The 20,797-nt window shown below is 32.1% G+C and overlaps 3 protein-coding genes across 4 annotated transcripts; 2 read left to right on the plus strand and 1 right to left on the minus strand.

The window, feature by feature from the left end:
* The first annotated feature begins 172 nt into the window (after window positions 1–172).
* On the plus strand, window positions 173–2,285 carry LOC105149486 (uncharacterized). The gene is made up of 2 exons (XM_011061933.2): window positions 173–1,467; window positions 1,593–2,285. The coding sequence occupies exon 1, from the start codon at window positions 605–607 to the stop codon at window positions 1,121–1,123; it is 519 nt and encodes a 172-aa protein (XP_011060235.1). The 5' UTR covers window positions 173–604; the 3' UTR covers window positions 1,124–1,467; window positions 1,593–2,285.
* Dok (docking protein homolog) lies at window positions 1,192–6,010 on the minus strand. The gene is made up of 3 exons (XM_011061934.2): window positions 5,281–6,010; window positions 4,569–4,742; window positions 1,192–4,450 (listed from the first exon to the last, which is right to left on the minus strand). Exons 1-3 carry the CDS (start codon window positions 5,350–5,352, stop codon window positions 3,020–3,022), a joined length of 1,677 nt encoding a protein of 558 aa, XP_011060236.1. The 5' UTR covers window positions 5,353–6,010; the 3' UTR covers window positions 1,192–3,019.
* Window positions 6,011–8,193: 2,183 nt separating this feature from the next.
* Window positions 8,194–20,195, plus strand: Ir93a (Ionotropic receptor 93a). Of its 2 annotated transcripts, none has more exons than XM_087406388.1 (15): window positions 8,194–8,705; window positions 8,795–8,953; window positions 14,760–14,855; window positions 15,219–15,368; window positions 15,505–15,728; window positions 15,946–16,110; window positions 16,354–16,521; window positions 16,819–17,052; window positions 17,120–17,290; window positions 17,506–17,724; window positions 17,882–18,029; window positions 18,292–18,643; window positions 18,917–19,048; window positions 19,342–19,499; window positions 19,590–20,195. In XM_087406388.1, exons 1-15 carry the CDS (start codon window positions 8,609–8,611, stop codon window positions 19,685–19,687), a joined length of 2,571 nt encoding a protein of 856 aa, XP_087262514.1. In that variant the 5' UTR covers window positions 8,194–8,608; the 3' UTR covers window positions 19,688–20,195. The 2 variants fall into 2 exon arrangements, with proteins under 2 accessions (XP_087262514.1, XP_087262515.1); XM_087406389.1 differs by having other exon boundaries at window positions 16,378–16,521.
* Window positions 20,196–20,797: the final 602 nt, after the last annotated feature.

Consider the following 20,797-nt stretch of genomic DNA (forward strand, 5'->3'; position numbering starts at 1 on the left):
TTAAAATTTTCACTTTTCACTTTCCATCTTAGAAATAAAGTTTCATGTAATACCCTCTATATCTTCAAACAAATTTACTAGATGTTGACCAATGAAATTATCAGTATTCTAGTAAATTCGCTCACTTCTGTAATTTTCATCTCGTTTCAAGATACAGAATCGACCCTCTGAACTTTTTCAGAACTACACTGTTGATGTTTTCTCCTTTTCTCTCCAATACAGACGGAAAAGAAAGACAGATAAACGGTGCAAAAAGTTCAGTTGAAGATGGCTGAAAGGAACAGACTTCTTCTAAGACCGGCAGAATTGTTTACTGCGATATTTCGAAAACACGAGGTTTCTGGTGATTGAAGGGAACATATGATGCAATGTTGGTCGTGGAATCAGTCATAAGCACAGTCGTTTAATTCGTTCACAGATTCTCGGCATTCCTTGAGAATCTCAAGTGTAGACGTCATAAAATTTCAACAACCCTGGCAGTCTGACGGACACGTGCGAAGCTTATTTTATTTTTACGCTACGAAAACCACGCGACAGAACGTGGTGCGACGTCGTTGGATATGCAAGCTAGTATTTCCTAGAGGAACTCTAACGTAAGCTCGAGATGCTGCCCATTCGACAGGTTCTACGTCTTGGTGCACGTGTAGTATGCACTCGACATGCAGTATATTGTCACGCTCCAGTTTTGCGTGAACCGAGCAGCATTGGAGCATTCCATCAAATGCGATTTACTCACGAAAACAGTGGCATAGAATTGGGCAAATTAAAAGGGAAGCTGAAGCTAATGTTTACATGCAAGAAATGCCAAACCAGAACAAGCAAGCTGATATCGAAGCTGGCTTATAATAAAGGAGTAGTAATAGTGAGATGCGAAGGTTGCAAGAACAATCACCTTATTGCTGATAATTTAGGATGGTTCTCAGAAATTGGTAAAAGAACAAACATCGAAAAAATCATGGAACTGAAAGGGGAGACTGTGCGAAAGATAATGAATGATGAGGATGGCTATTACGAGGCTGTTTTGAAGGAGGAGTTCAAGTTACAGAATAAGGATGCTGATATAAAACCAGACGATGAATGCTCTGATAAAATTAAAATAATTGACAAATCACAGGGAAACTAAAATTCCTTTTGAATGCTAGTCTTTATCCTATAAACAAAAGTAAAATATAAGTATAGGCAAGTACAAAATGTTCTGTTATAAATTTATTGCAGAATTGGTACGTTTATAATATGTAACGTTAATAAATATAGCTACAAAATGTATGCAAGTTGTTTTAAAAATGCAGAATACACTGAAAAATCACATTTATGAATTATAAGTGAATTGTCGCACTGGTTGGAACATCATTTTAAAACAACGAAATTCATCTGTAGATTCAAATTTACTGATATTTACTGATATTTACTGAGTTTTTTTTTACATTATTGGTATCTGAAAAACAAAAGAAGTAGAAGATTACACATGTAAGAATCAACCTTATGCATGTATATAGTTTTTTAAATATACTTTTATATCTGCTAGAAATAGTCTAACAATACTTGTTCTAAAAAATAATTTTTATCTTACATGTCTGTTCAATATATTTTAGAATTTATCGATTGGCGTAATTCTTATGAATAATTGTCTATTTATATATATAAATCGATATTTCAATCAATGGTAGACCATTTGTTTGGCACAAAGGACATATTATTACAAATGGCTTTTTAACAAATACTTAAAATCATTATGATACTTAAAATCATTATGATACTTAAAATCATTATTATACAATTTTGTAAAAAGATTTTACAAATAGAAAAAAATATAAAAGTAGGTATTTATTCTTATTTATACCATTATTGCATATTTGTAGTCATTAATTTAAGCATAATGAATAATAGTGGTTTCTTATGAATGAAAAGCCCATCTGCCTCATAGATATATATTTGTAATGTACATAATAAAATTTTTTTGTACTTTTAACATTTTGGATCTTTCAAATCCAATATAATGATTTTCATAGGAATTAATATCTACATTAAGGCACATGATCGATTCGCCGATGAAAGCACTAATATTCATAATGCATATACAATATATGTATATAAAATTACGGCAGCATATAATATTAAATATCTATAAGTTTATCAATTGTGATGATCTGTTAATTATCTCTTTATGTAAGCATTTGTATCAAATTATGTACATATTTATATATCAATAGTTTTTCACTGTTTAAATAAATCATCAAATTTATAACATATGCCTATATAGAAAATAAACGTATTTTTGAATTGTTTATAGAGATACAATAATAAACATGAATTATCTATATCTGTATATATATATATATATATATATATATATATATATATATATATATATATATAAAACGATAATAAAGTAATAGCGATAACAGTGATACAGTTGAAAATAGACATAATAGTAGCAATAAAAAATGATGTAATATATATAATAATAAATTTCTAAGTACACTGATACATATAATATCAATATCAAAAGACTTTAACGCGGTTGCAACGTTTATAACGATTTAGTGTCATTTTGGCGTTAATTAAAACATTTTTGTTTCTATAAGGCACTATACAAGTATTTTGATAAATCAGTCGAATGCAGATAAAATATTAATCACTTTGAGCTTTCCTAATCAATACTAAAATATATTTCATACGAAGGCACAAATGTTTATAGAATTTTTGAACGTTTATACTTTCCTAGACATTGTATCTATAATAGCAATTAAGACTAGTTTCTAAAAATATAATAAAAAAGAATAAAAATATAGGACAAATGTGACAATGCGAAAATAATGAAATTATTTTTATCATTTTGCAACGCGTGTCAATCATTCTATAAAGCAAGAGAAATACTTTTATTCTCACCACACGCGGTGTAGACTAGCATATTCTTTATATTCTTACAAATAATTACAAAAAGATAAGAATTTTGTAGAAGCGAATTTTTGTGGCATGGTCGTCGTATTTTGAAAGGATACTCGAATGTATGGGTATTTTACACCCTTTTTGGTTTCGATACAATTGCATATTCGCTGTTGTTGAAAACTTTATGCTGTGGACCACCCGCAGTATTACCCGTGGAAGTTGTATCGGAAAGATCCGGCTTTTTCCGGATAATTCCATAACCGAGATGGCTGTCGTCGGCTAGCCTGATAGCGGACATATCTTCGACGAGCTCGTAATTAGACCACGTCGGATTAACAAGATTAGAACTTTCCCCGTGGGAGACATTGGAATGTATACTTTGCGAGGAATTCGTATACTTGTATGTAGACTTCTGATTAAGTTTCGTCGCGGATCCAAAGTGTTCTAATTTATCGTAATCCGACTCGTCTGTCTTGGCAACACTTTGTATCGTCGATGACGTGACAATTGCGTTATCGCCGCATTTACTTCTGCATGAATTTTGGAATGCATCATGATTCCGTATCGGCATCATAATTTCATACTGCAAATCGTCGTTATCATTTTCCTTATCTCTCTCGCTAGGTAAACTCGAGTTTACTCTTTCTGTATGATGTACGCTATCGATACCATGCGTCTTCCAAGCGTCATTCCTAATTTCTACTAAATCGTACGAGTGTTTCTCCTCGTTTTCGCGCATAACACTGCTGATACTCTTATGAGATAATTCCGGGGAATTACCTTGGCTTATAGTTCTATATTCTCCGCATGTAGGCAAATCTAGGAATTCTGTCGAGTCGAGACATTTTTTCTCGAGCAGATTAGGAAAGACGTATTTTCGTGGTGGTTTGGCGGGTTTGGACTTATTTATTGACCTACTCGACGAGATTGTAGAATCCATACTCGATGACGAAGTTAAGGGCTTCTGAGAACTTTGCGTAGAAAAATCTATATCAATCAAATTGCTAGAATTGTTTGAAGAGGGTGGTAAAGCCGCTCTAGAGCCAGGCTCCATAGATAAGGCTGCCTGGAATTGGGTGTCATTGCATTCTATGTTTGGATTACTTTCTTCGTCCAACAGTTTCTTCATGGACTTCATTTTGGCATACATACATCGGAAGATCTCCTGTTGGCTACCATGCTCCAGGCGAAAGGATCCCTCGCCGGACTCGCATTTTCTCCCGGCCTCGAAGATGAACTTTCCATCCCTATATCCGTATCTCCTGATATACCTGTATGGCCATGTGAATAGAACAATATCACCGTCCATCAGCTTCATGTCCACGGCAGCAACAACCAAAGTATAGTTTCTTGCTTCCAATCCACACCGCTTAGACGCATCCGTTTCTACAACTTTCACAGAAAATACACCTTCTCCACTAGTACAATACAGATCGTTATTTTCTTCGATTTGATTCGATACACTGTCCTTGAATGCGACTAATTGGAACGCCGTGATCCAGTGAGTCATCTCAATTTCCGAGTAACAGCCAAAATAGTGTATTCCTGATTTAGTCACTACCTGTGTATGAGATGGACACACGAAAAATTGTCATTTTAGAGATAGCAAAAACAGTGAAAAATTTGTTTAGATAAAGAAGCGACACAGAAATGAATTCAAGGGTAGAATAAATACGTACGATAAAAACATGCGACTGATTGCTGGGTGCAATTTTTATACAGGCATCCAGCGTGATGATGCGTGGAGAATGGGACTGCATTATCGCTTCTTCTTGATTGTCATAGATCTCGACACGTTTGATTCCGTAGTTACTCGTTCTGAAAAGCTGACAGAATCTCTTGTGCCAGGTTTTCTGAAACAAATGGATACTTATGTTTACTTGAAATTTTCCTATTATATAAATATATACAGAATAAACATATTTTATCGACTCTCTAAATTCTTTAGAATGGAATCTTCACTCTAAAAAATGAAAATTGAGCCAGCTTGAAAAAGAGTAGCTCAATCTTCAATCTTTAAAAGAGATTTCATTTTTCAGAGTAAGATTCACTCTAAAAGTTTTGTACTCATTTCTATCAATGTAGATTAAATATTGAAGAAACTGAGGAGGGCTAAACTGAATAATTACCGAGTTAAATAATGCAAGAGCGACAGAATGTAAAATGCAATTCGTTCCTGCATATTTCAAATAACCGTTTAAAGAGTGTGTTGGCATGTGGCGTGCGTTGTGTACCTGTTGCAGGTCAAGCAGCGGAAGAGAAGTGCGAAAAAAAAAAAGGGAAGAGAGGAACAGCCGTTTACGAATGATGCGTCGCGCGCGATATCGTGATATCGCGTATCGCGTCAACGTGGTGCATCCCACGGAATTTATCTCTGTCGTGAATACCAACCTTGAGCTGGCCTAGCATTCCTTGCGGCGGTAGCAGCAGTATCCCCTGCATGAGAGGCTCCTCGGGCTCCATCGCTGGCGATCGAACATCGGCACGGGTCGGCGCGTTGATGGAAACCCTTTGTTCCGTTCCCGTCCGCTGGGAAAAATATGTTTACGACGGAAAAGGGGAAAAAGAGACCCGAACGTGCGACTTTACTTCCACTTTCACTCCGGCCTTCCCGTCTCTTGAGCTTGTCGCTCTAACTCCCGAATACTTCCCCCGGGTACGCGTTCCTCTCGCTTCTTCGCGCGATATCTGACAGCTACGGCACGTCGAGATTCAGCCCATGGTAACGCAGGACGCTTGACATTTCATCCCAGGCATTTCATCCGGGGGGAGAGAGCGAGAGAGAGAGAGAGAGAGGAGAGGAGAGGAGATATTATAACACTTCGCCAACGTGTGTGACTATCGCGAACGCGAACGAGAGAATCGTCAAACGAGCCAGTATTCAGGGCCAGTACTCCGTAATACTCCGTATGCCGATACCGCACTGTATACGTATGACGCGTATGACGTTCCGCGTAACGCACAGTGCGACACACGCGCTACGCACCGTGCCGTACGCGTAGCGTACTCGAGTGTACTCCCCAAACACCCAATTCGTCACGACGGACAGGACGGGCTGCGCCGGACACGTCCGCGAGATTGACCGTCCGCACTGCGTACATCAACACGCGGATAGCACACCGTGATCGGACTGCACGCGCGCACGCACGATGTCGTTCGAATCGCTGTCGTTCGAAGAGCTCAACTTCTCAACGTGGCCGGTGTATGTATATATGTACTTCGCGCGGAGAACGAAGTATTTGCTGGTATTTTGCAACAACTTAGCAAACGAGAATGGATTGAAATGAATTGGAATGGATTCAGATAACAAAACCTTATGGAGGCTTACCTATTGCCATACTGTAATAATATAAATTAAATAAATTAAAATTGACAAAACAGATAAAATCAAGTTTTATACGAACAAACGAGAATGGATTGAAATGAATTGAAATGGATTCAGAATTTCAGAAATATTGATTCACGAATGTTAAAATGAATGCTTTTTAATCCCGAATGCATTTTTATTCATTTATAGGAATTGCATGGAGCATATCTCTATGCTTTTTAATCTAAAAATAATATTAGCTTTTTCTTCAATTGTGTAAAAATACACAATTGTGAATACTGTTTAATTCAAAATTTTAAATAGGAAATGCAGTTTTTCAATCTAATTGCATCCAATTGAATCTAATTAAATCCAAAAAAAGTATTTATTATATATATTATATATATATATATATATATATATATATATATAAAATACGCATTTGGATAGAAAAAAATTTCATTCCATTTTAATTCATTCTTGTTTGCTGGGAAATAAATAATAAAGATTAATCTTTCGAAATTTTACCAACAAGTAATTATCTAATAAGGGCACGAGTGAGAGTACAAAATTCTGCGCAGTAATGCGTATCAAGTAACTATTTAATAGGACGAGAGTAAAATTTGTAGGTAACAAATATTTAATGTATTTGTTATGGTGTATTAAATATTTTTTATATTAGTCTATTAAGTATAAAGTCTTTTAAACTATTAGGTGTTGGAATTAATTCGTAGCGTTTTACAAGTGATGGGAAGTACTTTCATTAATGTATTTTTTAATGCTCATGTGAAATAAATAACATTCTTTCATTAAAAACGCTACGAATTAATTCCAACACCTAATAAAATATAAAAATAAATTTTTATATTTTTCTATTGAATAAAATGTATAAAGAAATTAAAAATAAAATTATACTGTTTTTAAATTTTCTGCAATGAAGTTTCCGTTTCCACACTTCGATTCTTTATTCCTGATGCGTAAGCATTTATAATAGAACGCAGACAATGGATGGTTCTTATCACATGTTAACATCGGACGGAGAGAAGTGGTAGACCACAACGCATATATAACTTTTCCGTCTCGTCTTTTGCCTTCCGCTAAAAGATATCGAGTGTAATTACGGATAATATATAATAAAATTGAGTAATAAAAAACTCATTTAATGCCTAACTTTTTGTTAACAATATTCTACTTTTTATGTATTACTTTTATTACATTTAACATTAATTCTGGTAAAAAGTAATGAAATCTTCAAGTTCTTAAAAGACTATTATGACTACTTTATAAATATTTTATGTGTATTATTTACTCTACAGATATTTTTCATATTGTAAAAAGAATATTAAAAAAGAAATTCTATCTGTTAAAAAAAAAAACAAAAAACAAAAAGAAACAATATAAACCGACGAGAAGCAGAACAACATCTTATAAAAATCTTAAGAAAAATGGTAAAAGATTTTTTCCACATATTTGGTATCAAATGATCAAATCTTTTCACAGTTTTTATTCTTTTACAAATTTATTTTTCGCATAAACAATTTCTATCCCTGTAATAACATTATCTACAGTTATACTTAAAATATACATATACACATATAATTGTATATATTTTTACTCAAAATGTAGTTATATAAATTTTAATAGAAACATCTTAAAGTGCATTTTTAAATATTTAAATCAAGATTACCAATGTCTACAAATAAAATTTCTTTTGATCATTAAAAATTAATGATATCCAATAAGACTATTGATTATAAGAAGAAAAATATTAATTAGAATTATTAAAGGTACATTACATTTCTATCAAAAGCAAGTACTGATGCAATTATTCTTCAGACAATAGTACATTAACATCTTATATATATATATATATATATATATATATATAATTTAGTAGTAATATATATATATATATATATATATATATATATATATTACTACTAAATTGCAATGTATTGTTAAATGAAACAATATTCAATGGTTGTGAGAATTCTTTTAGCTCAATTATAATCTAAAATAACTATATAGAGAAAACAATTTTCATCCTGTGGATAGTATTTCCGGGCCAATGAAATCAATTGAATATTTGATGCATTTTATTTTCCAGTGATGATTTTTCTAATTCAGTCTAGTCCATGTAGGCCAATGATGACTCCGTTCCAAGCAGTGATGAGATTCGATCGCTCCTCGATAAGTTATTAAAGGAATCGACCTTTTTCTTGATTCGTGATACAAACTACTTCTAATAGAAGTATGCTCAGTCTACGATTGCATTTCGACCCGGCTTAACGAAATTCCGGTTAATGCGATAATAATAATAATTGGCTAAAGTAATAAACTTATAAATTATTGAACAATGTTCTTGCTTATATATCAACCAATTTGCGCGACAGGTTTCAATACGATCTGTCAATGAATATGATTTCCTTCTTCTTCCTTGCGTGGATCTTAAATTCGGGTGACGCTTTCAGTGACTTTCCATCGTTGATGTCCACTAATGCCTCGATGGGTATGGATGACTTTCTTCTCCTCTTTTATATCATTTTTAATGTCGGCACTGTTTTAATATTATAATAAAATATTCCTTAAATCTTGCAGCGGTCGTTATCGACAAGAGTTTTTTCGATAATAAGGCTGAATATCGCGATACAGTAAAAAATATTTACAACTTTATTACGGCAATTACGAGGAAAGAAATACATATGGCTGACATTGACGTGCACATCTTTGAAGGAACAAAGGTACATAATCTTCGAGGTAAGAACGAAAATATATTGGATAAATATTATTGCAATTATATGACGCTGTCTGCTTCAGCGTTACTTATACTGAGTTATGTGAGTTATACATTCAAAATATTTCGAAATATTCTATTCATAATATATTTAGTAATAACAAATGTGATTACGTGTATATATTTAATAAAAGTACAATACAGACATTAGTACTCGAGGAGAACAAGAAAATCAAAATAATGTCAATTTGACATCATACTGACGAATTTATGTAATTTTTTTAGTCATGGTAAATTATATATGTATAAAGTCATTCTTAAATCATCTGAAATCAAGATTTTTATCCAATGACTAAAAAATGACATAAATTTGGTCAATATGATGTCAAATTGATTTTGATTTTCTTGTTCTTCTTGGGTATAGGATTATTACACATAAAACCCTTAAACACCATATTACAAGAATAACCCAATATAGCATAGTTTAATTCTTATAACTTTGCTAAAAATGAAAAATTGTTTTTCAAAATAGGGAAGAGTACTGGGGCAAGTTGTTATACGGGATAAGTTGTTACAATTAATTTTTATTTAGTTGCCACAGATGGCAACACATTTTTATAAATTTTTATATGTAATTCTTATGATACTCTACAAGTTCACTTTCACTTAGTTTAGCCGTCATGTTTAAATTCTAAAAAACGCTACGTGTATTTTCTTGATTTTCACTATTAAAAGTAAATATTTCATTGTATAAATTGCCTATGTTATTATATATATATAAGTTATATAAATACAAGTATGTGATTATCTTTTTGTATATTTATTTGATATAATAACACATTTTGTTTGAATCAATATTATGTACTGATTTTCGATCTGTACTTTTCCAAATTGAAAATGGAAAATTGAAGCAAGTTGTTACACTTCGATTGGGGCAGATTGTTATATAGTGTAATAACTTACCCATTGAAAACAATTTTTTTTCTTCCATAGAATGATACACATTTTATAAATAGACTGCCGATTTCGTCTTCATGTTTGAAGACAGCACTGGGCAGCGCCATATTTGTATTCATTCACTCTCACATGTATAAATCAATATATAAGGAAAAGTGCACTGGCAATGAGAGTCAAATGCAGAGCAACAAAATTATCAGTGATTTATTAATCGATAAATAACAAACGTTTCGACATCATTCCGAGCCACATCAGTGGATGACATTACGTGTGATTATTGTCTCAAACTCCACTTGGAAAATCATATGTATGTCTCTCACAATGGTTGCAAGACCAAGTGATTTTGGATCCTGCAACGAGACGATACTCATTTAATACTCATTTAATACATTTTAAAAAAAACTTAATAGAAAGACTTACCAAAAGGAGCCGAGATTTGTGATAGAAATCATGATCAATCGAATTAACAAGTTTGAATATAATATTAAGAAATTTTGTCACAATTAACGAAGATACGTGCGAACTAAACGAATGTTAGAGTCAAAAGATGCATTCCACTTAACGCCCGCAACGCTCGTAGAATTATATTATCCTTGTTGTTTATTAAATATTAAATAAGCACAAACGATGCTCGCGAGCGTTGTGAGTGCTAAACGGAACGCAGCCCAAGTGATACGAAATCGTGGCGGACAGAACCCTGTTTATATTTGTTTATTATTAACGTATGCGTGATGTAAGAACTCAGTGTTTAACTGTTAATGTTATTTTTCTTTGTCTTTTTATGTACAACATTTCAGATATTATTCTTTTGTCTAAAAATTTTTCTATGTCAATTTTTACGTTCTCCCAATTCGTGGTTGTTATTCTATGATCCGTGATTATCGATTTGTCGTGTTTCTATTAATATGATTGCAATGTTCAGAAATTCTGGTTTTGAGATGTTTGCATGTTTGTCCTATGCATGTAGCATCGCAATCATTACATTCTATTTTATAAACAACATTGATTTTTTTATTCGTTGATCTTTGTGTCCTTCTATAAAGCATCTAAGTTTGTTTAAACTAAAAAACGGAAGTTTTATTTTAAGATCGTTTACTATTTTATTAAACCTTTCGAATATTCATGTGTATGATACAACAAATCATTTGTTTTTTGTAACGTTATCATTATTTTTATTTCTATTTTTATTATTATTTTTTAAGTTGTTAATCTGCTTTTTTAACATATTTTATTCTATTGTTAATAGTGTTAATTATTAGTAATGGATAGACATTGTTTGTAAAAGTGTCGATTATAAATTTTAAATCTTTTTCAACAACAATAACGTACAATAACGTAGATGCGATAATAAAAAGGATCTGTCCGTCATGTCTATTGTATCTTTCTTTTGAGGAAAAGAATATTGACAGTGAAAATTTAAATATCTTCCTGAGAAAGTTGTTTTTTGATACCAGTCAAACTCGATTTTGTTATTGTTTTTTATGATCTTGAAGTCAAGAAAATTCAACTCATTCTCACCAACCTCAATGATGAATTGCACCTTAGGATGAAACGAGTTAAAAATATTTAAAAATTCTTGAGTTTTATCTCGCGGGACTATTATGAAAAGATCCAACTAACTAAATTATCACAAATTTGCATGATCTTTTTCAAGGATGAAAGAGCTTTGAATATATTACAACTTCCATGTATAGTTAAAATTAAAATTAAATAAGGCTCCAAAGATTAAATCTATAAAGAAATATAAAGCCAGTGGCCAACTTTCTACCGAAGAATCAATCAACTACAGTCGAGTATTCCCCTGTTACAGTCGAACGACAGGGGAATGCTAGTTGATTAGTCCTTACATTCTAATCCGATTTAAATCCTCGGTGGAAACTAGACCACTGAGAATCAACACAGTTGTACGTGTGTAGTTAAAAATAATGTACGTATCAATCACCAATTATAAACGTTTCGAGGATTAGGTCATCTTCAGTGTAACAATTATTTATCGGAATCAAAATTGATGCGTTGTAACACAATATGTTGTACTAGTTGGATACTCAAACAAGAATTCAGTCATTTAACTAAAATCGAGTTAATGTATGAAATTTATGAACTTTTAATCGTAGTCAAAATATTAAAATTGATTATATCAAATGGATAAAACTTACATGTACTCAGCATAACAATGATCCGTTATAACGCTAAGTACAGACGATAATGAAGTTCTTAATTTTGGACAACAGCCTATGATTCATTGACAGCATTTACCTTATTATGTTATAACACATCAATTTTAATTTCGATGAATAATTGTTATACTGAAGATGATCTAATCCTAATAAATAAATCCTAATAAACTAATGATTTGTTATATCATACCTCACAGGAATATCCGAAAGATTTTAATAAAATAAGAAACAATCTTAAAATGAAACTTTCATTTTTTTAATTTAAAACAAATTTGAAAAAAGTATTTTATAAAAACGTTCTCCCAACAAATAAAAGAATGAACGTTATTTATAAAATAAAATGTAATGATTGCGATGCTACATAGGACAAACATTCAAACAACTCAAGACCCGAATTTTTAAATATTGCAATCGTATTAATAGAAACACGACGATCAAATCAGTAATCACGGACCATAGAATCAATAACCACGAATTCAATTGAGAGAACGTAAAAATTATTGATACAGAAAAATTTTTAGACAAAAGACTAATAATATCTGAAATGTCGTAAAAAGACAGAAGTATAGCATTAACTTACACTGAGTTTTTACGCGTAAGTGTCAATAATAAACAAAATATAAACAGAGTTCTGTCCTCCACATACGATTTCGCATTAAGTATCACTTTAATTCTAACATTCGTTTAATTCGCACATATTTTCGTTAATTGTGACAAAATTTCTTAATATTATACTTAAATTTGTTAATTCGACTGATCATGATTTTTACCACAAATCTTGACTCTTTCTTTAGTCAAGTTTCTTTAATTAAATTTCTTTTAAAATATATTAAATGAGTATCGTTTTGCAGGATCCAAAATCACTTGGTCTTGCATTGTGAGAGACATACATATGACTTTTCAAGTGGAGCTTGAGACAATAATCACATGTACAAGTAATGTATTCTCTAATGATGGCTCGGAATGATGCTTTGTTATTTATCGATTAATAAATCATTGATAATTTTGTTGCGCTCCAATTATTGCGCTTGACTCTCATTGCCAGTGTACTTTTCTTTATTTATTGTTAATATTAAAGAGTCTTATTTCGTCACTGCTTATGCATAAATCATACAGATAATAACGTTAATGTTTTTAAATAAATCACACAGATAATAATATTTTTACATAAATTTATGCGATATCCACAAACAGGACGCATAAATGCGCATATGCGAACTGAAACAAGAATAGGAAATCAGATTCGAAATCAGATTCTCTTTCTATCATATTGAATCAGCAGTTTATTTATAAAAGTCTGTGGAATGATATAATCTTACAAAAAAAAAAAAGACAGAGGATCTGTAAATGTAGAAATGTATGCAACAACGGCAAAGAAAGTTAAAGATGGTCACCTGTCTGTAAGAAAAGCAGTAAATGCTTGTAATATTAATTTTACGACTTTTTAATTTTAACGACATTAACTTTAATAACTAATTAAAGAAAAAAAATTTGTAATATATTTTTTTAAATTTTATATTATAAAATAAATATTCCTTGTGAAGTATTTCTTGTTTGATAAATAAATATTTCGTTTAATTTTATTGTAAACTTAAAGGAGAAGGGTCAATAAGATGGATTTTTAGGCCCATCACCGATCAGTCTCAAAGTGTGTCATTTTATTCTTCTGTCCAAGACTCTAAAAGGTTTCAGGGCGTTATGAGCCTTGGGTAAAAGAATAAAACAACACATTTTAATTGATCGGTGATAGGCCCAAAAACCCATCTTGTTGACTCTTCTCTTTTATATATATATATATATATATATATATATATATATATATATATTTGTATATTCATTTATTATTATATATTTTTTTTTTATTTTAAATGATATTGTAAATGTAAGAACTTGCCTCGCAGTGGAGTAAGTTGTTACAATTTATCTACCAATAGAAAATCTTAATTTTCAGTATTTAAAGCATAGACAATCAGAAAAAAATTGACTATCTAGGTAAAAATGTACTTGAAAAGCAATGCATAGGTATTCGTTAATTTAAATGTATACATTAGAACGAAAAAAATTGTTAATAAAAAATGTAACAACTTGTCCTGTTTCTCCTATCCCATATTAAAGAACCTAATGAAGCTAAACTATGATTCTTATTCGTAAAAAATATAAAGATAGGGAAAGGTGGTATACCTTTAATCAATTTTGACATTTTTTCTTGTACAAGTTGTATCTTGATGTTTAAAAATTCAGAAAAATTTTAAAATGTTCTTTAAAGTGTTGATACTAATATATATTTTTTATAGATTTAAATGGTTATGTTTTGTACATCTTTTTTATCATTTGGAAAAAATTAAATTTGCTCACTTTTTACATTTCTTTAATTAAAAAAAAAATGAAATAAAAATGGATTAAATTTTATATAATGTTATCTTAAAGTTTATTAAACTCCCTTCAAAATGACCTATTATTTTTTTAAATTCTGCCTATAGATTTCTAGCATTTACCCAAAATGAACTCGATATCTCATAATAGAGGTCTTTCCTATAATGATACTATACTATGATTCTTATTCAAAAAAGCAATGGAAAGAGCATTGAAAAAAAGAAAGCCAAAAAGGAGTTTAAGGGTTAATTTAAATCTAGCTTGTCTGTAAACGTAAATCAATTAAGTTAACAAATTTTATTTACATTTAATACATATAAAGATTTTACGGTGCTTTTATCCGTGACCTCATGTTATCAAATGTGGAGCCTTCACGATGCAGCGCGTAAAGAAGATCTCGTACATTTAGCAATAACAGGTACATACAAAGAGATTTTTAGAACTGTACATGAAAATTCTTTTATTCGTTGAGACGAATATAAATTTAAACGTTGAATCGTGCGATTGTATAGTTGGTGACTAACTCTTTAGGTATTTGCAAATATCGTTATCTTGTTCTTCTTAATTTTGTTATCTACCGTCAAATTGTATCGTATTACGTCAACGTGATACATTTTATCTCATTCAAATCGAATGCAACATATATACATACGTACATACATCTGTAGCGATTTTAATGCTGTGCTTCAAATTGTATTGCGAGATTTTATTAAATAGCGAATACAAGTTGATAAAGTCGTATAAAATGAAATATCGTATGTTTTATTACATTTATTTAAAGATCAGGACTGTCCACGGCTTCCTGATTCGGAGGGTGTGAGTATCCCCTTAATATTGCCAGGCAAAGAATTATCCCAGATTTTCTTCGATATGAGATCGATCGACGCTTTGCTTTGGAACAATGTCAACATACTGCACGACGATACCTTCGGTGACGCAATTTAAGCATTAATCGTTCATCTTTCTATCCCATTTTAATCTTTCTTTACATTACTTCTCGGCATCTTTGCTAATATAAAATACGAAAACAACTCATGAAAATACATTTTATTTATGACAACTTATAGATAGGGACACGATCGGCAGAGTCACAAAAGCCTTGTCGATCTCGTTGCCCAACAAAAAATTTAACTTGGTCTCCAGAGCATTATTTGCTTTTAAGCACGCTAATTCTGAACGTAATAGAAGGTACTATATAAAAAATATGCTTGAGAGTTTCCACGTGGAACAATTGGGAAAATGCTTTCTGGTAATCGTCACGATAGACACAGCGGCTGATGTTATGGAAGTTGTAAGATAAATAGAAATTTCTTTGTTTATATTTCGCACTAATTCAAAGTTAGAATAAAATAATAGTTCCAAAAGAAAAAAATTGTCCACGATTTATAATATAAATCTTGAAAATGTGCAAACGTGCTTTACGTTAAATGCGAGGAAACTTGCTAATTATGAACACAACTTCTATTTTGATTTTCATTAATTGTAAATTTGATTAATTGTATATTTAGGCAAAGTCTTTAAATATGGCGCTACCCGACAGTCAGTGGCTATATATCATCACTGATAGTGTAGTACGAAACTCTACAAATATTACCAGTTTCATCGATTTATTGACGGAAGGCAGCAATGTAGCTTTCATTTACAATATGACGGACAGCGATACATATTGCAATGTAATTTATTAATTATTCTTTTTTAATTATACGTTTAAACATTAACTACGTGAGATTAGCTCAAAATTTAAATAATCAAATAAGATTAATTAATGCAAATTTTATTATAAAAGTTATTTTTTGATCATCTTTTTGTAAAATATTTTATAAAAACTTTTTAAATATTTTATATTCTCTTTTACGTTCTCTCTCTTCGTTTCTCACTTTTGTTATGTATTTTGGAGAAAAAGGGAATTTTTTTAGGTCAGTTTAAAATGTTATATCCAGGAGTTGGTTTCGACTTTGGCTAACGCTTTAAAAATGTCGTTGATGACTGAAATAGAATTATACAGTCATATGACCGAGGAGGAGTTCGAACTCATCCGATTAAATAAGCAGGAAAGACGTCAGGAAATTCTCAAAAGTATTAAAGTTCGTATCTTTGGTTCAGTATTCGAATTGATGGTATAGAAATGATATCTCATAACTGTAGTTTTCCTGACAATCTACACATGATTATTTTTTTACATATAAATATAGATTGATGAAATTTCTCAGATTTTAAAAATTAAATTTCTTTGTTTCTTTTGGACTAAACTTGTAGTGTTCTTAGACATTAGGTTTAAGAAATTTTGTTTCTGAGAAATGGCTCGTTAATTCTCGCGAGAAATCGTATTTATACCATTTTTTTTTGACAGAAGTTCTACACATATATTCTATTTTCTATAGATACAGCTTATCGAGGATACTTTTTCTACGAGCGGCGTTTGTGGCAAATGTCTGTTTTGGCGGTTCGCTTCGGCCATAACATGGGGCAACTTCTTCGTTCGCGGCAAGAATGTCGCGCACTTGATAGACTCGGGAACGTGGATACCCGTCCTAGGTGCGAATTTTACAGACGTTCTTTTTCCACACGTAGTGCACGGTTTCCGAGGGATCAGAATACCAATCGCTACGTATCACGTAAGTTAAGATGTTTTCAATTCTCTGCGTAATTGTGCTCGTTGGGACAATCATTTTCTTTATATAGAATCCGCCGTGGCAAACTATCTCGTTGACTAATTCTGGCGAAAAGGAATACGGAGGACTCCTCTTTGACGTTGTGAAATATCTAGGGAAAAAATTGAACTTTACCTATAATGTGCTCAGCCCGGCGATCAATCAGACCAAGTTCACTCGTAACGCTACTGTAGCCAATGTGGTAAAACAAAGTTTAAGTTTCATCGAATGTTCGTAAACGTGAATAAAGCATTTATTTCTTTACAAAATAAAAAGTCTAATTATTATTTGAACTATAAATTACATAAAACTTTATTTTATGATCTTCGTTCTAAAGCTCATTCAATTGGTGCACGGCATTTAATTTAATTTCTCGATAACTTCTCGATGTTCTATTACGAGTGTTTCAAATGTTAGGTGTTAACGTCGACAACGAGAGAAATGCCATCGCAGATAATAGATATGATTCTGGAGAAAAAGGTCCTTCTTGCAGCCTGCGCGTACACCGTGAATGACTACGGAAAAAAACAGATCAATTTTACCTTGCCGATTTTTATACAGACATATAGCTTCCTAACTTCAAAACCGGGCCAACTTTCTAGAGCGTTATTGTTCACCGCGCCCTTTACCAAAGAGGTAAAAATATGCATCTCTACGCCGCAGCAATTTTACGTTTCTAAAAATTGAAGTTTATATTATGCATTATATTGCATATGTATGTATGATAGAGCGACATTGTATCTTTATAATGTATTTGTTGCAACGCCTTCAAACGGGCTAGTTTTGCTTGTAGACGTGGGCCTGCGTGGCAGCATCCATTATTATAATGGGCCCGATATTGTACCTGATTCACAAGTACAGTCCAAGCAGTACGAAGACATCGGGGCTCAACTCCTGCTGGCAATGCGTATGGTACATCTATGGGGCTCTTCTTCAGCAAGGTAGCATCCGCTTGTTTCTGGAAGCGCTACTTTTATTTCGCGTGTAAGGTGTAACCCAGATTAAAACATATTTTTTTCACATATCCGTCATTTTTATTTTTATATTTCTTTATTATTATTTTAGAATATTTTATTTTTTCAAATTACTAATTTTCTAAGGTTTTTTGTTGAAGAAAAATTGTTTCATTTTACACTTATTTTTATATAAAAACAAAATCGTATTTTCCATTCTGAACAAACATACAAAGGTGAATGATTTTAGGGGGAATGTACTTACCCCATTCCGATAGCGCTCGCCTGTTGGTTGGTGTCTGGTGGTTGGTTGTGATGGTCTTAGTAGCAACCTATTCCGGAAGTCTGGTCGCGTTCCTAACATTCCCAAATACAGATATTGCCATCTTGACCGTGAATGATCTTATTGCTCATAAAAACAAATTAACTTGGGGCTTTCCTAATGGCAGCTTTTTAGAGGAATATCTAAAGAATGCCGAAGAAGAAAAGTATCATATTCTTTTGGAGCGGGCTATAATTCATAACGCGACACAAGAAGCGGATATGATTGAGCAGATAAAGATGGGCAAGCACGTGTTAATTGATTGGAGAAGCACATTGAGGTAATGTCATAACATATACAAAAAAAAGATAATTTTTAATAAATATGTTGTTTATAAATTTACATAAACTTCTTTCTTCCGAAAACGTTGCGTAAAATCTGATAAAATAAATATCCCTGCATCTTTAACTTATATGTTGTAAAACGCTATAATTATTTTCGTGATAAATGGAGATATGATCTTTTAAATATTTCATCCTATATACGTACCGAACATATAGAATAAATTAGTCTGTCCGATAAGAATGACGATAATGATGCATTGCCCGAGCAGATTCTTGATGAGAAGTGACCTGTTATTAACTAAGGGATGCGCCTTTTCTTTGAGCACTGATGAATTTATGGACGAGCCCATAGCGATGATTATCGCAAAGGATAGTCCTTACATAAAAATCATCAACGCTGAGTAAGCTAATTAATTTGTTTTATTATACATTAATTATCTCACAACGGTAAAATAATTACTATTGACACTGTGTAGTAATTTATGATTATCAATTTTTCCAACGTAATTTTTATCAATTTTTTAAATGATATGGTAAATTGCACTCTGTTGAGTTTATTATAAAGTTTTATCTTTGTTATCGATAAATCGTCACTTTATGACTGTCGTAATTAATTCAGTAACGATCCCATCCATATCTATAATTTTGCCAAAACCAATTATTAACTGAGTAAATGAATAAGTTCGTCATTTAGGTTGCACCGCATGCACGAGTCTGGATTAATGAATAAGTGGATAGCGGAGCAAATACCGGTGAAAGACAAATGCTCGGACAGTTTCGCCAACCAGGTCGTGGAAGAGCGCAAAGTAAACGTCACGGATATGCAGGGCATATTTTTCGTGCTTTTCATGGGTAACGTGTTTTTTTGCGTGCGATACCGCCGTTCGGGGAGTAATAACACCTCGTGGGAGTAAAAGCGACTCCTCACTGTGCTCTTTTCAGGCGTGACTGGATCGATATTTCTTCTGTGCTGCGAGTTTTGCTGTCATAAGCGGCAAGTGTCGAAGCGGCGTAAATTGATTCAGCCTTTTATCTCTTGAATCGGACAGAGCCGAGGATAGATGATAGATTAAATACGTTTCTACTTCTCGTGAAATAGCTTCACGGCTAGAACATCTGCATGCGCAATTAGACTTTATCGTTGCTTATATCTAGTGTTAATTACAGGGACCATTCTCGCTTAAGTATAGAGCGACTCCTCGAGCTACATGTACCGATTATTTTATTGTAAATTATGTACTTAGGTGACACGGTTTTCTGGCACAGAAGTTTTCTTTTACAGTTACCTATTTTACAGTTGTATAGCTGTATTTTACAGTTAAAGTAAATTTTAGAAAGATCTTTGCAAATTGAAATAATATGATAAAATATATGCTTTTACGCTTAGTACAAGTTTTATCTTTGAGGCAAAATTCATTATTTAATATGTAATTACGCAGTGTAGAACTGAAAAAATTTATTCTTTTAAAAATAAGATTTTTTAAAAATAAGACTATTTTTTGTCATTATATTAAAAATAATTATTAAAGATCACGTTAAGCGTTATAAGTTTCGTGTGAATTACTGCCTTAAATAACATTCTACAATACAAATAAAAAATCCTAAAAATAGTAGATGAGTTTCCTTTATTGTACGATTTTCAAATTGAGACGAGTCTATTTTTTATCGATCGTAAACGGACAGTTGAAAAGTGACTTGAACGAATTACACATCAATCATCGTCAAGTTTATTACCTTGGGATTGTTCCGGTCCGACGTGTGCGTTTAAAAACGTTCGGTGAATATCGTGAGTAAGGATACACGAGAACGATTTTTACTGAAATATCTAAAAGCTAGTTATAGAGATCTGAACATAAAGTTGGGTTATTAAAATAATTATGTAGTACATTCAAACTGATTGCTAGAGTGTCGAAATTTTTTGCAGCATTGTTCATTATGCTTGAGTTTCCTACATAATTATTTTAATGGTAAAACAAAATTATTTTCAGATTTGTATCTGATTATATTTTTAGATACTTCAACAAAATCGTTCTTTCCGTGCAGATGAGGATGTAGTACGCGATGATACCTGCGTCAAACTCCGTTCGGTGCCGATAATAATCCGTTTTGCGAGCGAAATCGGGATGTAATGAAAAGAAAGAGGATGAGAA

This window comes from Acromyrmex echinatior, chromosome 5, assembly GCF_024713525.1.
Source record: "Acromyrmex echinatior isolate Ae372 chromosome 5, ASM2471352v2, whole genome shotgun sequence".
In the NCBI taxonomy this organism is placed as follows: Eukaryota; Metazoa; Arthropoda; class Insecta; order Hymenoptera; family Formicidae; genus Acromyrmex; species Acromyrmex echinatior.

What these genes read in the sequence shown, in the direction of transcription:
- LOC105149486 (XM_011061933.2), top strand. Translation starts at nt 605, where the DNA reads ATGCTGCCCATTCGACAGGTTCTACGTCTTGGTGCACGTGTAGTATGC.
- Dok (XM_011061934.2), bottom strand. Translation starts at nt 5,352, where the DNA reads ATGGAGCCCGAGGAGCCTCTCATGCAGGGGATACTGCTGCTACCGCCG. An exon ending in GAATGCTAGGCCAGCTCAAG is followed by an intron (nt 4,743 to 5,280) that starts GTTGGTATTCAC and finishes CATTTGTTTCAG; the next exon opens with AAAACCTGGCACAAGAGATT. An exon ending in ATCAGTCGCATGTTTTTATC is followed by an intron (nt 4,451 to 4,568) that starts GTACGTATTTAT and finishes TCTCATACACAG; the next exon opens with GTAGTGACTAAATCAGGAAT.
- Ir93a (XM_087406388.1), top strand. Translation starts at nt 8,609, where the DNA reads ATGAATATGATTTCCTTCTTCTTCCTTGCGTGGATCTTAAATTCGGGT. An exon ending in AAAGGTACATAATCTTCGAG is followed by an intron (nt 8,954 to 14,759) that starts GTAAGAACGAAA and finishes ATACATATAAAG; the next exon opens with ATTTTACGGTGCTTTTATCC. An exon ending in ACAGCGATACATATTGCAAT is followed by an intron (nt 16,111 to 16,353) that starts GTAATTTATTAA and finishes GAATTTTTTTAG; the next exon opens with GTCAGTTTAAAATGTTATAT.